This window comes from Prionailurus viverrinus, chromosome F2 (assembly GCF_022837055.1).
Source record: "Prionailurus viverrinus isolate Anna chromosome F2, UM_Priviv_1.0, whole genome shotgun sequence".
Taxonomy (NCBI): domain Eukaryota; kingdom Metazoa; phylum Chordata; class Mammalia; order Carnivora; family Felidae; genus Prionailurus; species Prionailurus viverrinus.
Genome location: NC_062578.1, coordinates 61669742 through 61687317, shown reverse-complemented (window position 1 = coordinate 61687317; position 17576 = coordinate 61669742). Strand labels below are relative to the sequence as shown.

At 39.8% G+C, this 17576-nt stretch overlaps 1 protein-coding gene across 2 annotated transcripts in view; it reads right to left on the bottom strand.

The window, feature by feature from the left end:
* SLC30A8 (solute carrier family 30 member 8) overlaps positions 1-17576 on the bottom strand; it is a 46289-nt gene that overhangs the window by 14144 nt on the left and 14569 nt on the right. For both annotated transcript variants that reach the window (XM_047842751.1, XM_047842752.1), the window contains 2 exons: positions 2789-2935; positions 312-465 (listed from right to left, as the gene is read on the bottom strand). In XM_047842751.1, coding sequence (XP_047698707.1) covers positions 312-465; positions 2789-2935 — 301 coding nt within the window. The remainder of the gene's footprint in view (positions 1-311; positions 466-2788; positions 2936-17576) is intronic.

Here is a 17576-nt window from a genome sequence, read left to right as displayed (position 1 = left end):
CTCTCTCTCTCTCTCTCTCTCTCTCAAAAATAAATAAAACATTTTTTTAAAAAATTTTAAAATAAATAGGAGTAAGTCATTTCCCATATGGAACCATCAATACGTATGAGAGCACAGACTGGCTAGGAGCTCAATCCTGGGCCTCTTGGGTCTAGATTCAGATCCCAGCCTTTGCACTACCTCATTGGCAGTTTATTCAATTCACCATCTCCACAAATGGAAAAATCAAGCAAAAACAAACATCAAGAAAAACCCCACTGTCTGTGTCCACACAGGGTTAAAGACAAGCTTTTATGGGCGGGGTGACTTACATAATATTGGCTGCCACCGCACAGCCTGAAATGATGATCATCACAGTTGCCTGGATCTGGTAATCAGGGTACAGCAGGCGCTCACATGCCAGGTACACCAACACAGCCGTCACCACCCAGACGCACAGGATGGACAGCAGGGCACCAAGGATCTCTAGGGATTCGAGCACACAGACACCCATACACAAAGAATTTGTGGATCACCTTGATCTCCCAAGAGTCATAAGACATTGATGTTCCTTGCTTCCCCCCAACCTGTCCCCCTGTGAAAAGAGGCTCTAAACTAACTAGTTCCAAATGTGTGGATGGATTTTAGCACTAAGATGATTCACTTTAGTGTTGCATTCATTAAACACCAGCATCTGAGTTCATTATGCTCCATATTAGTAAGTAATTTCTAGCAAATTTTTAAAGCATATTAATTGCTATCTGCCATTGCTATTGTCCTCGGGGATTTTAATTTAAACAGGTGCTAAAATGATTGAAACTTATTAGGAGATGAAATAATGAGAGGCAAAGAGTAAAATGTATTTAGAAACTCTTAATTTCACCATAAAACATTTACAATTTGCCAGTAGCGGTACCTTGTGTGGAATAAAATAGTAACAAGGGAGGGCTTCGGAGGGTACTTGATGAAAATGAGTTTCATTTGCCAACCCAACATATTATAAACACGGAGGCAAGCTCAGAGGTATATCAACACTCTAACTGCATTTTAAGAGCAACTATATAGAAAAGAAGTATCAGAGCAGAGACATGTATATTAATATTTAAAGATAAGATAGTGTTCAGTCTGCAGGCTGAGTAAAGCACATTTGCTCACTGTGGAGTTCCTTAACACCTCTCCCTGATCTTTAACTCAACCTTGTAGGCAGGTACTAAAAGCCTTCCAGGGCACAGAAGTATTCTGAGAGTCCATTGCCGGGGACTTTCCCTACTTTTGATCTTTCCCCTGTCAAAGCAGAACAATGTAAAGTATTGTTTCCCAGTGTGGGGCTATTGTATCCCAGACTTCAATCATTTACATGCAACCTGTCCACATGACACCTGTCTTATTAGCCACTTAACACTTTTTTTAAATAAATTCACTTTTTATACTTAGCTTCTTCCTAAACAAAGTCATCCATGAAATTACCTATTTGACAAGCTAGTTCATTTTCACCTGTGTGTCTAAGCAGTACTGCCTAAAACAGTAACCATCATCACATGTGGCTGTATCCATTTAAATTAAAAAATTAAAAATCCAGTTCTTCCAGGTGCCTGGGCAGCTCAGTCAGTTAAATGTCTGACTCTTGATTTCAGCTCAGGTCACGATCTCGTACTCGTGAGATTGAGCTCCACGTCGGGGTCTCTGCACTGAACATGGAGGCTGCTTAAAATTCTCTCTCTCCCCCTCCACCCCTCCCCTGCTCACATGCAGGTATGTGCTCTCTCTAAAATATAATATAATAAAATAAAATAGAATAGAATAAAATAATCCAGTTCTTCAGTAACAGTAGCCACATTTAAAGTGCTCTATGGCCACATCATACTCTGTATCATAGAACATTTGTCTTAAAGCAGAGAGTGCTGTTGAACAGCCCTGATTTTCTACAGCGTCAATGCTCATGAGCTTCCATCACCAAGATGAGAAAGTACAAGCAGTATTCTAAATTCTGGGTTGTGCCTGTGTTTATAAAACATCCCATGTTTACCAAAGAGCTTTGACCAATAGTACCAGAAAGGGGAGAGTATGCGTAAAAATGCGTACAAATGACAGGCGCTCAGCCAAAAATACATGTTTCCCAAGTGTAGCACTGTTCAGGGACTGAAAAGCATCTTCAGGTCACATTGTCACAAATTCTTTTTATTGATGTTTATTGTCTCATCTCTCTCTCTCCCCCCACTGCCGAATGTTAAGGGAAAGGTGATCCAAAACACTTGCTATGATAAATTGTTTCATGTGAAATGAGACCTTCCTACCATTCTAAACTTGAAAAACCACAGCCCACAATTGTCAGTGTGTAAGTTGTGGTCTGTATCTAGAGGCACCAGTGAAGGCTGGCCACCGTGTCAGCATGTTGGCCACCCTTGCTCCGCCCTAAATTCTCCTTCACGTTCTATTCTCGATTTACCTGTGAGAAGTTCTTCAATCTCTCTAGCTCTCTTGGGCTCTCTGTGCCTGACTTTGCAAAATGGTAGATGCTTTATCCCATCCTCCCTCCCAGATGCAGAGTAACTTGATGAATGTTACCCTTGGGCCAGGGCGGTTGCAGAAGTGATACCTGTGTTCCTGTTATTCCACTGAAATAGAGGTAGTGCAATTAATCTGGCTTGTTGCCAAAGCGCCCTTGAGAACACACATCCTTTTTATCCTGAATATCAGACGTGCCTCTAAGGGATTTCTGAACAAGGCTTTGCTTTGTCTCTTCTGTCTTTATCCTTGGTTTGACCTTGCAGCACTACCTTGACATTAATGCTCAGTGGGTGAACTATACCTGCCCGGTGCCATCCAAACGTCAGCTGCTTCGAAGGGGGCTTGGATGACAACCACAAGGAGAAGAGACTGAGCAGGAAACTGGTCAGGTCAATTAAGAGGTGGGCAGCATCTGTGACGACAGCAAGACTCCCAGCAATGTGCCCACCTGGGGGATACAGAACATTACATGGGATTAAGGGCCCCAGAATGCAACTAGATTCACATGCATATCAACCGTAGTTGGTGAAATATGCCACAGACTCACAAAACTTGATCAGAGAAAGGGTCTTAATGTTAATTTAATCCACCTCTTCTTCCCAATTTTATGAGAAACAGATACCCAGAGAGTGGATAGGATTTGAGCAAATAGAAATGAAGTTCAAGGTTGCAGCCATTCCAGGGAGATCAAAGGTACAGAGATTGGAAAGTGTGGGTCACATCACATTTAGAGAACATCACAGTTGGACTGGGACATAAGAGTTCAAAAATACAAAAGGATGAAGCTGGAGACGTGAGGGCTGGATTTGAAGAGTCTTACACTTAAGGCTGAGGACTTGGACTTTTGCCTGTAACCCAGGAGTCACAGCCCACGGCTGTGTTTGTATTTGACTTGCAATTTTACCACAGTTTTTTTTTTACCACTTCCTTCTGCCCTACTAATTTATATTATTCACCTTATTTCAAGATCCCTATTATGAATAGTAGGGAGCAGTAAAGAAAAGGGCAGGCACCTTCCACTGGGGCCCCTGAGTGTAACAACAATCCAATAAAGCACAGGAAGAGAACCCAAGCCATGGTGGTCCCACCTTGCTTTTCTGTCTGTTTGGTTTGCCTTCTCTACTGCCTTTGAGTTCTCCTTAGAGAAAAGACTTCCAGCCTCCAACTACAAGTCAGAAGAAATTCTTGTCTCTTCCTTCCCAAACAGGGCTCATTCTCTGAAAGCAGCCTTTATTGCTCTCACTAGAGCTTCCCCCAAAACAGAGCTGTTGCTGACTGACTGTCTTCCAGCAGCTGTTTATTGCCTGTGTACGACGAGGCAATGGAGCCTATCCGTCAGTAGCCCCTCCATCATCAAACCCACCTTGTCTCAACTAATGATTTTGAAAAGTTATAGATATGGCTCATAATTGCAATAATCCCCACAGACCACTGGCTCTAGCTGTAGTTAATCACTGGTTTGTCAAAGTTTAATGGTCTGAAGCAAAGTAGTCTTCAAGCTTGTTACTGAGCTGTCAGTGCAAAAAATCAGAATGATTCATTAGCCAAAAGGCAACATTTTGCTAACAAATCAGCTTTTCTTCCAATTACCCTCTAATGTTGCTCTATCTGCCAAACTTGGGTCTGATAATAAAGCCGTGTTAATAATGCATTATTTCTTACACAGAGAATGACTACATATAGATAAATAGTTGGCCGCAATCTCAACAACGAATGGTGGTGATGATTCCATGTGCTGGGCTCAAATTGTAGCCTAAGTCAAGGAAATGAAGTCCTATAGGGGTCCTTCAACAGGCTCAGCTGAATGAGGAGGCAACTGAGAGAGAAAAAGGGCTTACTTTGGAAGAAACATACTTAGATGGAGGCCTGGGAAGTGAGAACTCTTTTGCAACCATCCTTGCTTATATATAAGAATAGTCCAGAAAACTGTGAGCCATCGAGATGAATTCTATGGATAAAACGTTTGCAAGAGGTAGTTTCTGACTGAACTTGTATTTGCTTCTGAAAGCATGGGGTATTACCAACAATTAACACAGTCATCCAGCCAGTATTTATTGAGCCCTTGCTGTGCATGGTACAGGGATGGGGTAAACCGAGGTAAACAAAGTTAAATCATAGTCCCTCCCTTCAGTGATCTCACTGTTAACATTCTCTGTATTGAAGACATGTACAATGGGCCAGAGGATCAGAAAGCTGCCCTCCTTGGCAGCATTGAGGAGCTTTTCAGAGGACAGAAGGGTAAGAATGTGCCAGAAGGGAAGGGTTTTTCAGAAAGAGGTAAGAACAGGAGCAAAAACAGAAAAAAAGAAAATGGCACTTTTGTGGAATAGCAAGAGGTGTGGAATGTTGGAGGAAAAACCAGAAATGAGAGTTGAAAAGTGGGTTGGGGGACCCTCTTATAGGAAATTATGTCCTGCTAAAGAATTTGAATGCTATTCTATGGATAAGGATATGGAATATGGGAATCTAATGTGATATTGAAGCATAAGGTTGTGACATGCTCAGATTTGTATTTAAGAGAGACATCTTTGCCAGCAGTGTGGAGGCTGACCTAGAGGGAGAAGGAACTGGAGGTTAAGACACAACAGTGATAGCCAAGAAAATGCCATGAAGTCCTGAAGTAAGACAGGAGTACTCATTTATGGATATGGCAAGATGTAGAAAGCAATGCACTGGTAACAAGATAGAAGAGGCACTAAGGACTACCTTCTAGAAACACATTCTTATTAGCGCCTGTGGGGTGTCAGGACAGGAGGTCATCAGGGGAGCCACTGGGCCTGGGTCTCATATTCACCCCAGCTCCAGAAGGTGTGCATTATGTACACATAACATTTTGTGTGGCGAACAGAGACATACTGATGGGATCAAAAGAAGTAAATGTCTCTCTGACAACATCAGGATGTGTCCTATTACTGGACAACTACTGTATGCTATTAATTCATGTTTCTAAAATCCTTTAACTATCTTATGAATAGCATTATTATACTATATAATGTGGCATATCAAAAACACATGGAGTTATTATTTAACAAGTAATTAAAACACACCACAGTTTACATAGGTGTGTTTTGACACTTCTTAAATTTTTAATACCAAGAACCTCAAAAAATATAAGTAGCCTAAGGCTCTGAGACACCCTGACTATAGTATGAAGCCAGTGCCCTTATCAGTAAAGCTCGTGGGTATCAAACCCCCCAGCCATAGCTTTCTCTAAGAGAATTTTTGTACGCCGAGCTACAAAAATTGTCTTCCCCAGCCAGCCCCCAGCTGTTTTCCAATCTAGCAACGTCATGCATTCTCCATCACTCTTTGCACTCTAAACAGTCCTGCATCGGGGCATCTCTCTCTGACCATTCCCAATTGCTGCCAGTAATAGCCATACTTGAGCTGATTTCTGTGAGGTCTCAGTGTCTGTACATCTGCCTTTTCAAATAGGGATACATGCATACATGTGCATGTTAGGGCCTTTCCATGACTAGTAAATTTCACAAGTAGTCAGAAAGAGTCCCAATTCAACAGGCTCAAAGGCCCATTAGGAGTGGACACGCTGATGCCTATGGCCTTCCTTAATTCCTTCCTCCAATCTGCTCCATGGCCAGTTCTCTCTCTAAACACAGCCCTATGACCTGGTTCTCCCCTGTTCTAAATGCCAGCTTATTCCACAAGGCCTATAGAATTAATCTGGATTCCCCAGCCAGGCTTCACCCTCTTTCTTGAACCCCCAACTGCCAGTCTAGTTTTATTCTCCATTCACTGTGTTTTATCTTACATCGCTGACTTAGATAGATTCTTAGATAGGTTTCATGGTAAATCATAAATGCCTAACTCAAACTAGCTTCAACAACAACAACCAAATGATAATTTACTGGGTCAAATAACTGAGAACAAATCAGGGTGGGATTGGATCTAGTGCAGGCTAATCCTAAGGTTCAAATAATGTTTGAGGGACTCTGCTCTGTTACTATTGTTATTTATTGTCCTACTGAAGATAGACTACCCTTAGCAAGAAAGGTTGGCCTCTGGAAGCTCCAGGTTTATAGCATTACAGCATAGTATTTGCAGAGGATAGAGAGAGTCCTCCATCTATCCTCCCTATAAAAAGACCCAGAGACGGAATAATCCAGCTTGGAATCTCATACCCAGCCTTGCCTGTGAGCATGAGGTTTTTGGTCCAGGAGGACCAGAAATGGAATTAGCACAGTGAGTAGGAAGAAGCTTCCTGAATAGGCAATATTTACCGCTACAGTGGCATCAAGAATCACTTGAGTTGCTTTCTTTTTTTTTCTTTTAATTGTTTTAAATGTTTATTAATTTTTGAGAGAGAGTGTGTGTGCAAGTGAGCAGTGGAGGGGCAGAGAGAGAGAGAGAGAGGGAGAGACAGACAGAGAATCTGAAGCAAGCTCCTTTCTGGCAGCACAAAGCATGAAGTGGGGTTCAAACCCAAGAACCCTGAGATCATGACCTGAGCCAAAGTTGGATGCTCAACTGACTGAGCCACCCAGGTGCCCCTCAGTTGAATTACTTTCTAAGAATATAGATTTCCTGTCCTTTTGAGACCTACCCACTTAAACTCTTTCCAGGCAAGGCTGATATTTACTACCTCCTGGACCACAGCAATAGTCAGGGACCACTCTCTGCAAGGCCTTTTTTTTTACCTCCCTCTTTTAGCCACCCCTCAATTCCTACACAAACTTCAAGTCCTGTCTCAAATCCTATATCCTGAATGTGGACATCCTAGATTCCCAAAAGTAACCTGAGAATAACAGTTGCATTCTCTGACCTGATTGAGAATGGCTTTAGGGAGGAGGTGAGGTCTGGTTGGGGTCTTGAATGATGAGCAGGGTTTTGATGATTGTGGGGCATGAGGAGAGGCCTTTTCCATTCAGATAAAAAGACATAAGCAAAAGCTACAGAGACTTTAAGGTGCCACGATTATTTTGCATAGGATGAATAAACAGCTGAAACAGAAGAGTCATGTAGTGAAGCAGTAAAGGATTAATAGTCAGTTTGGCAGCCACATGGTGGAATGACTTGAAAGTCAAAGTAAGAATTTTTCATTTTGTCCAGGGTGCCAGAGCTTTCAAACATACCGATCTCTTTTCACATGGGGCAGCCAAGTGGGACCTAGCACAGAGGAAGCCTCTGAAGCAGCCTCTTCCTGCTACAACACCCTTGTGGGTGTACCCCAGTCATCAGTAAAATTTCCTGTGCTTGCCAGGATGGGGAGAAGGGTGTGAAGCACTGAATTAGGCAAGAAGGAGCCACTAAAGAATTTTGGAGACAGAATTAACATGATGAGAGCAATGTTTTAGGAAAATCAACCTAAAATCAATGCAGCTCAAACTCCAAATGATTCTGTGAGTATCCATTTAATTCCTTTACTGACAACATCCAGATTAGAACTCATAGATGAATTAATTATTAAGAATGAGAGGGAAGAGGGAGATTGATTTGTTCACTCCAAGTGAATAATTTTTCTTCCCTCCTCTCCTAGAAATATGTCATTTTAAAGCAGAATGCCAGGGCATAGGAAAGGTATGAGGGGAAAAGTGAGTTTTATGAATGGGAGACCATCTCATTTCAGACTGTTGATTAGACATACTGGGAAGAAGATGCCATCTGTTTTCACCATCTACCTGGATTCAGGGGAAAGCAGAGGAAGAAAGTAATGGAGAAAACGAGCCAGTTTATCTAACTGAATTGTGTTTGCATGGGGTGGTGTCAGTACTTTATCTGGAAAGCTATGAATTTCCAGAACATCACCTTTTAAAATCACACTTTTAAAAGTTTATTTATTTTGAAATAGAGAGAGAGAGAGCACCTATGCAATCTGGGGAGGGCACAGAGAGAGGGAAAGAGAGAATCGCAAGCAGGCTCTGCACTGTCAACACAGAGCCCGACATGGGGCTAAATCCCACAACTCTGGGATCATGACCCAGGCCGAAATCAAGAGTCTCATTCAACCGACTGAGCCACCTAGGTGCCCCTCCAATCACATTTTGAACGGATTCTGTTTTTTAGATTTTCCATTTTGTCCATCTCTTACATGAGCAACAGAGTATTGTCCATGATCTTATGAATTTGAATAATTAAAAAAGAATACACATCTGGCATGAGTGTCAGCGGCTTTTCCAAGTGAATTTTCTAATTGGAACTACTAAAAGTAAATTCTCTGCAACCTCACCAACCTATTAAGTTGGTTCCTTCAAAAGACTTATTGTGGGTCTAGAAATTGTATGGTGTCAATTAATTTTATAATCTTTGACTAGAAAATTATTTGCCAACCCTGGATTTGTCTTGGACTGGATGAGTTGAAGTTCTTTTCCAGTTTTCAAAAGTATAAAGTCTGAAAAAGGGGTGCCTTAGTGGCTCAGTCGGGTAAGCATGCAACTCTTGATTTCAGCTCAGGTCATGGTCTCATGGTTCATGAGTTCAATCTCTGAGTGGTGCACTATGCTGACAGCATGGAGCCTGCTTGGGATTCTCTCTCTCCCTTTCTCTCTGCCCCTACCCACTCATGCGCTTGCTCGCTCCCTCTCTCTCTCTCCCTCTCTCAAAATAAATAAATGAAAAAAACAAAACAAAAAAGTCAGAGAAAAAAAAAGTGGTGCCTGGGTGGCTCATTTGGTCTGACTTCAGCTCAGGTCATGATCTCATGGATCCTGAGTCCAAGCCCCATGTCGGCTCTCTTTTGTCAACACAGAGCCCACATTAGATCCTCTGTTCTGTTGTCTTTCTGCTCCTCTCTGACCTGTGCATGTTCTCTCTCTCTCTCTCCCTGAAAAATAAATAAATATTTAAAAAATAAATAAAAGTCTGAATACGAGTACACAAGCCATTAGACTCCATAGGTTTAAGAAACCAACTAATTCTGGGGGGAGAGAGAGATGGTGGTGATGTAGGAGGACGCTGGGCTCACCTCGTCCTCCTGATCACTTAGATTCCACCCACATCTGCCTGAATAACCCAGAAAACTGCCAGAAGACTAGCAGAACGGACTCTGTGGAGCCAAGCATAGACAAGAGGCCCATGGAAGAGGGTAGGAAGGGCGGAGAGGTGGTGTGCGCTACACAGACTGGCTGGAGGGTGCTGGGGCGGTGGAGGGGCAGCCGGCCTGGCAAGGCAGAGCACACGAGTCTGGCTTGCAAAAGCTGAGGGCCCGGACGGAGTGTGTTCTGACAGCCAGCGGGACTTAACATCTGGAATGTTACAAGTCAACAGCTCTGCTCTCGGAGAGCGGGGAGGGTGAGAGGATGAGCCCCAGGAGACAGAACTGAGCTCAAGGGGGAACAAAGGCACTGGCAAGTTCCATCTCCCTCTTCCATCCCCCAGCCAAAATTCCAAAGGGAACCAGTTCCTGTCACCGAACTTGCTTGCACCCCGCAAACGCCCAACACTGCTTCTGTGGATCCATCCCTCAGACAGGCCTGCCTCCCTCCTAGTGCTGCAGGGCCCCTCCCCCAGAGGACCACCAACAGCAAAGCGAGTTAAGCCTACCCCTCCCACCCCTGTGCACCTTGCGGATCCACCCCGGCTAATACGCCCTTGGCCAGATCCCATTGAAGCAGCACCACAAGCCTGGCAGTGGGCAAGTAGCCCAGACAGGGGCCACACCACTCCACAGTGAGTCCTGCCCCTGGGAGATGGGAAGATAAGGTACACACCAGTCTGACTGTGGCCCCAGTGGTGGGCTGGGGGCAGACATTGAGTCTGATTGCGTCCCCACCCACCAACACAAGTTACTCTGGACAGCACAGTTTGGAGCTACTGCAGGGACTACCCAAAATGACAAAACGGAAGAATTCTCAAAAGAAACTCCAGGAAGTAGTGACAGCTAATGAATTGATCAAAAATGATACAAGCAATATAACAGAACAAGAATTTAGAATAATAGTCAAAAAATTAATTGCTGGGAATCAAAAAAGCATAGAGGACAGCAGAGAATCTATTGCTACAGAGAACAAGGGACTAAGATATAGTCATGAGGAGCTAAAAAATGCTATAAATGAGGTGCTAAATAAAATGGTGGCAGCCATAGCATGGATTGAAGAGGCAATGGAAAGAATAGGTGAATTAGAGGATAAAATTATGGAAAAAGAGGAAGCTGAGAAAAAGAGAGATAAAAACTATCCAGGAGTATGAGGGGGGAATTAGAGAACTAAGTGATGCAATCAAACAGAGAGCAAGAGAAAGGGGCTGAAGGTATACTTGAACAAATCATGGCTGAGAACTTCCCTGATCTGGGGAAGGAAAAAGGCATTGAAATCCAAGAGGCACAGAGAACTCCCTTCAGACGTAACTTGAATTGATTTTCTGCACCACATATCATAGTGAAACTGGCAAAATACAAGGATAAAGAGGGAATTCTGAAAGCAGCTAGGGATAAACAGGCCCTGACTTAACAAAGGTAGACACATAAGGGTAGTAGCAGACCTATCTACTGAAACTTGGCAGGCCAGAAAGGAATGGCAGGACATCTTCAATGTGATGAACAGAAAAAATATGCAGTCGAGAATCCTTTATCCAGCAAGTCTGTCATTCAGAATAGAAGGAGAGATAAACATTTTCCCAAACAAACAAAAACTGAAGGAATTCATCACCACTAAACCAGCCCTACAAGAGATCCTAAGGGGGACTCTGTGAGTGAAATGTTGCAAGGACCACAAAGTACCAGAGATACCACTACAAGCATGAAACCTGCAGATATCACAATGACTCTAAACCCATATCTTTCTATAATAGCACTGAACGTAAATGGACTAAATGCTCCAACCAAAAGACATATTGTATCAGAATGGATAAAAAAACAAGACCCATATATTTGCTGTCTACAAGAGACTGATTTTAGACCTGAGGACACCTTCAGATTGAAAGTGAGGGAATGGAGAACTATCTATCATACTACTGGAAGTCAAGAGAAAGCTGAAGTAGCCATACTTCTATCAGAGAAACTAGACTTTAAAGTAAAGGCTGTAACAAGAGATGAAGAAGGGCATTATATAATAATTATAGGGTCTATCCATCAGGAAGAGCTAACAATTATAAATGTCTATGCACCGAATACAGGAGCCCCCAAATATTTAAACAATGAATTACAAACATAAGCAACCTTATTGATAAGAATGTGGTAATTGCAGGGGACTTTAATACTCCACCTACAACAATGGATAGATCATCTAGACACACAGTCAATAAAGAAACAAGGGCCCTGAATGATACATGGATCAGATGGACTTGGCAGATCTATTTATAACTATGCATCCCAAAGCAACAGAATATACTTTCTTCTCGAGTGCACATGGAACATTCTCCAAGATAGATCACATACTGGGTCACAAAACAGCCCTTCATAAGTATACAAGAATTGAGATCATACCATGCACACTTTCAGACCACAATGCTATGAAGCTTGAAATCAACCACAGGAAACGTCTGGAAAATCTCCAAAAGCATGGAGGTTAAAGAACACCCTAGTAAAGAATGAATGGGTCAACCAGGCAATTAGAGAAGACATTTAAAAATACATGGAAACAAATGAAAATGAAAATACAACAATCCAAACACTTTTGGATGCAGCGAAGGCAGTCCTGAGAGGAAAATACATTGCAATCCAGGTCAATCTCAAGAAACAAGAAAAATCCCAAATATAAAATCTAACAGCACACCTAAAGGAAACAGAAGCAGAACAGCAAAGACACCCCAAACCCAGCAGAAGAAGAGAAATAATAAAGATCAGAGCAGAAATAAACAATATAGAATCTAAAAAAAACTACAGAGCAGATCAATGAAACCAAGAGTTGGTTTTTTGAAAAAATAAATAAAATTGATAAACCTCTAGCCAGGCTTCTCAAAAACAAAAGGGAGATGACCGAAATAGATAAAATCATGAATGAAAATGGAATTATTACAACCAATCCCTCAGAAATACAAGCAATTATCAGGGAATACTATGAAAAATTATATGCCAACAAACTGGACAACCTGGAAGAAATGGACAAATTCCTAAGCACTCATACACTTCCAAAACTCGAACAGGAATAAATAGAAAATTTGAACAGACCCATAACCAGCAAAGAAATGGAATCAGTTATCAAAAATCTCCCAACAAATAAGAGTCCAAGCCCAGATGACTTCTCTGGGGAATTCTACCAGGCATTTAAAGCAGAGATAATACCTATCCTTCTCAAGCTGTTCCAAAAAATAGAAAGGGAAGGAAAACTTCCAGACTCATTCTATGAAGCCAGCATTACTTTGATTCCTAAACCAGACAGAGACCCAGCAAAAAAAGAGAACTACAGGCCAATATCCCTGATGAATATGGATGCAAAAATTCTCAACAAGATACTAGCAAATCGAATTCAACAGCATATGAAAAGAATTATTCACCATGATCAAGTGGGATTCATTCCTGGGATGCAGGGCTGGTTCAACATTCACAAGTCAATCTATGTGATACATCACATTAATAAAAAAGATAAGAACCATATGATCCTGTCAGTCGATGCAGAAAAAGGATTTGACAAAATTCAGCATCCCTTCTTAATAACAACCCTCAAGAAAGTCGGGGTAGAAAGAACATACTTAAACATCATAAAAGCCATTTATGAAAAGCCCACAGGTAATATCATCCTCAAAGGGGGAAAACTGAGAGCTTTTTCCCTGAGATCAGGAACACGACAGGGATGTCCACTCTCACTGCTGTTGTTTAGCATAGTGTTGGAAGTTCTAGTATCAGCAGTCAGACAACAGAAGGAAATTAAAGGCATCAAAATTGGCAAAGATGAAGTCAAGCTTTCATTTTTTGAAGATGACATAATATTATACATGGAAAACCTGATAGACTCCACCAAAAGTCTGCTAGAACTGATGCATGAATTCAGCAAAGTCGCAGGATACAATTGCACCAAGAAGCATAAAATACCAAAGTCCCATTCACAATTGCACCAAGAAGCATAAAATACCTAGGAATAAACCTAACCAAAGGTGTCAAAGATCTGTATGCTGAAAACTATAGAAAGCTTATGAAGGAAATTGAAGAAGATACAAAGAAATGGAAAAACATTCCATGCTCATGGATTGGAAAAATACATATGGTTCAAATGTCAATACTACCCAAACTATCTACACATTCCATGCAATCCCAATCAAAATTGCACTAGCATTCTTCTTGAAGCTAGAACAAGCAATCCTAAAATTTGTATGGAACCACAAAAGACTTTGAATAGCCAAAGTAATATTGAAGAAGAAGACCAAAGTGGGAAGCATCACAATCCCAGACTTTATCTTCTACTACAAAGCTGTAATCATCAAGACAGCATGGTATTGGCACAAAAACAGACACATAGACCAATGGAATAGAATAGAAACCCCAGAACTAGACCCAAAAAAGTATGGCCAACTCATCTTTGACAAAGCAGGAAAGAACATCCAATGGAAAAAAGACAGCCTCTTTAACAAATGGTGCTGGGAGAACTGGACAGCAACATGCAGAAGGATGAAACCAGACCACTTTCTTGCACAATTCACAAAAATAAACTCAAAATGGTTGAAGGACCTGAATGTGAGATAGGAAACCATCAAAACCTTAGAAGAGAAAGCAGGAAAAAACCTCTCTGACCTCAGCCACAGCAATTTCTTACTTGACACATCTCCAAAGGCAAGGGAATAAAAGCAAAAAATGAACTATTGGGACCTCATGAAGATAAAAAGCTTATACACTGCAAAGAAAATAATCAAAAAAACTAAAAGGCAACTGACAGAATGGGAAAAGATATTTGCAAATGACATATTGGATAAAGGGGTAGTATCAAAATCTATAAACAACTCACCAAACTCCACACCCAAAAAACGAGTAATCCAGTGAAGAAATGGGCAGAAGGCATGAATAGACACTTTTCCAAAGAAGACATCCAGATGGCCAACAGGCACATGAAAAGATGCTCAACATCACTCCTAATCAGGGAAATACAAATCAAAACCACACTCAGATATCACCTCATGCCAGTCAGAGTGGCTAAAATGAACAAAACAGGAGACTATAGGTGTTAGAGAGGATGTGGAGAAACGGGAACCCTCCTGCACTGTTGGTGGGAATGCAAACTGTTGCAGCCACTCTGGAAAACAGTGTGGAGGTTCCTCAAAAAATTAAAAATAGATATACCCTATGACCCAGGAATAGCACTGCTAGGAATTTACCCCAGGGATACAGGAGTGCTGGTGCATAGGGGCACTTGTACACCAATGTTTATAGCAGCACTTTCAACAAAAGCCAAATTATGGAAAGAGCCTAAATGTCCATCAACTGATGAATGGATAAAGAAGTTGTGGTTTATATATACACTGGAATACTACTTGACAATGAGAAAGAATGAAATATGGCCTTTTGTAGCAATGTGGATGGAACTTGAGAGTGTTGTGCTAAGTGAATTAAGTCATACAGAGAAAGACAGATACCATATGTTTTCACTCTTATGTGGTTCCTAAGAAACTTAACAGAAGACCATGGGGGAAGGGACAGGGAAAAAAAAAGTTAGAGAGGCAGGGAGGCAAACCATAAGTGACTCTTAAAGACTGAAAATAAACTGAGGGTTGATGGGGGTGGGAGGGAGGGGAGGATGGGTGATGGGCATTGAGGAGGGCACCTGTTGGGATGAGCACTGGGTGTTGTATGGGAACCAATTTGACAATAAATTTCATATAAAAAAATATAAATGCAAAAAGTAGAAAAAAAGAAACCAATTAATTCTGATTGCTATCTATGATAGTGCAAAAGACAAAAAACAAACACAAATGAGAAAAACAAACAAACAAAAAAAGTTAGCAAGTTCTGTTTTCTTCCAGTCTCAAATAATTACTAATTTGGTTCGCCTTTTGTGTAATAGAAAATGAAGGCAAAAAATTAGTAACATTTTAATGGTAATAGTGGTAATAGGGTATTCATAGCTTATGATACTATATGCCAGGTAGTTTCTGGTATTCCTTTTACATTAAAAAATAAAATAAAATAAACTCAAAAATAATATATAAATTCAAATAATTTAAAATAAATAAATATTAAGTGAAATAAATAATAAAGTCAAAACTTTTAGACTAAGTGCATAGCTAAACATAATTTTATTATTAATAAAAATATGGGATAAAAATAATCAGAGAAGGACATAACTCAAGATATTAAAACATGCAATAAGACTACAACCTTGAAGAAAGATGGAGGAAGTAACATATTTTTAAAGGCAAAATTATGAATTAAAAATAAAAGAAAAATTTAGATAATAATATATTCGATAAATAGATATATCAATAAATTAGACATCTACCAAGTTAAATCAAGGAAAAGAAAATATTTAAACAATATTAAAATGAGAAAGTAGAATAAGTTAGAGAGTTTTAGTATTAAATTGTCATGTTCCATTGTATGATAATAAGTTGGAAAATTTCACTGAGATGGCTGACTTTGGAAAACACAAATGACCCAAACTTACTCATGAAGTAGAAATTTTGAGTACATCAATAAATGAGGAAGAAGCAAACAAACATATGTTAAAAATTATTTCCAAGAAAGTCTCCAAAGCTAGACAACTTCCCAGGTAGTTCTTAAAAAGGAAGAGATAGTTACAATGTTACAAAAATGGTTTCCATTTTCTTATAAAAAGTCTCATTAAAACTAAACTTTTCATTTTCATATGTGTAACTCTAATTCAAAAACTTAGAAAAATAGCCCCATAACAGAAAACTATAGTTAAATTTCAATTATCAATAAAGATTAAAAAAATCCTAAAGATAATATGAGTGGCCCAGATTGAGCAATGCGTTGAAAGAATGGTCCACCACAGTCCATTTGAGTGGCACTGTAATGAGAGCCTATGAACATGAGCCCCAGAATTCAGGCTGCCTGCCCACTTATTTACGAGCTGTGGTACTCCAGTAGAGACCTTTACTCTCTGTGTTTCAGGTTCCTCATCTACATAGTGCAAATAATAATAGACCTACCTCTCAGGGATTTCAACAGGATTAAGTAAAGTAACACGATGGAAAGCATTCATCACAGTTTCTGGCACATAGTAAGCATTAAATAAATATTAGTTATTATCATCGTAATGCCAGAAATGCAGAGATTGTACTATATTAGGAAATCTCTGAATATAACACACACCAGCAATGTGTCAAAATTTTTTTTAACAGAATATGTTTAAAAGAAAAGGTACTTGACAAAAGTCAACAAGCATCCTTGATTATTTGTTTATCATTTAAAAACTAAGGGGAAAAAACCCCACTTCATTAACATAGTGAAAATACTTAACCTCTCAGGAAGCATTTCACTTAACAGTTAACTAGTTGAACATAAGATTTGATTTAGCATAAGATATTATTTAACATGGTAAAAATATGAAACATATTTTTATTATTGAAAAAAAGAGAAATATAATAAAACAAACACATGTAAATAACCTTAGCAAGAAATAGGCTGTCCCTGTACTATAACAAACAAATAAGCAAACTAACTAAAATTGCAAGATATTGATGAGAGACATAGAGTATTTGGGTAAATGGAGAAACGCCATGTTCCTAGAAGAGAAAACTGAGTATTTTTAAAAGATCTTTGTTTCCAAATCAACTTACATACCAGTAAAATCATAATTTGATTTTGGAGGGAACAGAATACAATGGTTCTTGTGTTCAATTAGAATAATAAACAGAAATAAGTAGCCTTTTCCTTTTTTCTATTAAACAAGGAATAATAAGGAAAGAACAGATATTATAACATATAAATGTACGTTAATTAAATATTTTACTACTAACAGAGAATAGAAATACAGATTGATGAAACCCACCTTAGAACCAAATCCTATTCTTTATAAAATATTGATAAGTGATGAAAAAAACATCAAAAATCAATGGAAGGAGTGATTAATTATTCTATAAATAATGCTGAAAACTTTGTTAACTATTTAGAAAAAGAATCTTTAGTCCTTAGAGAATATTTAATCTCACAAAATAATTTGAAATTACATGCAAAAAATTGAACAACAAAATGGTATTTGTCTTCTCAGTAGGCAGGAACCAAAGCACTAAAGTAGTGAGAGCAATAA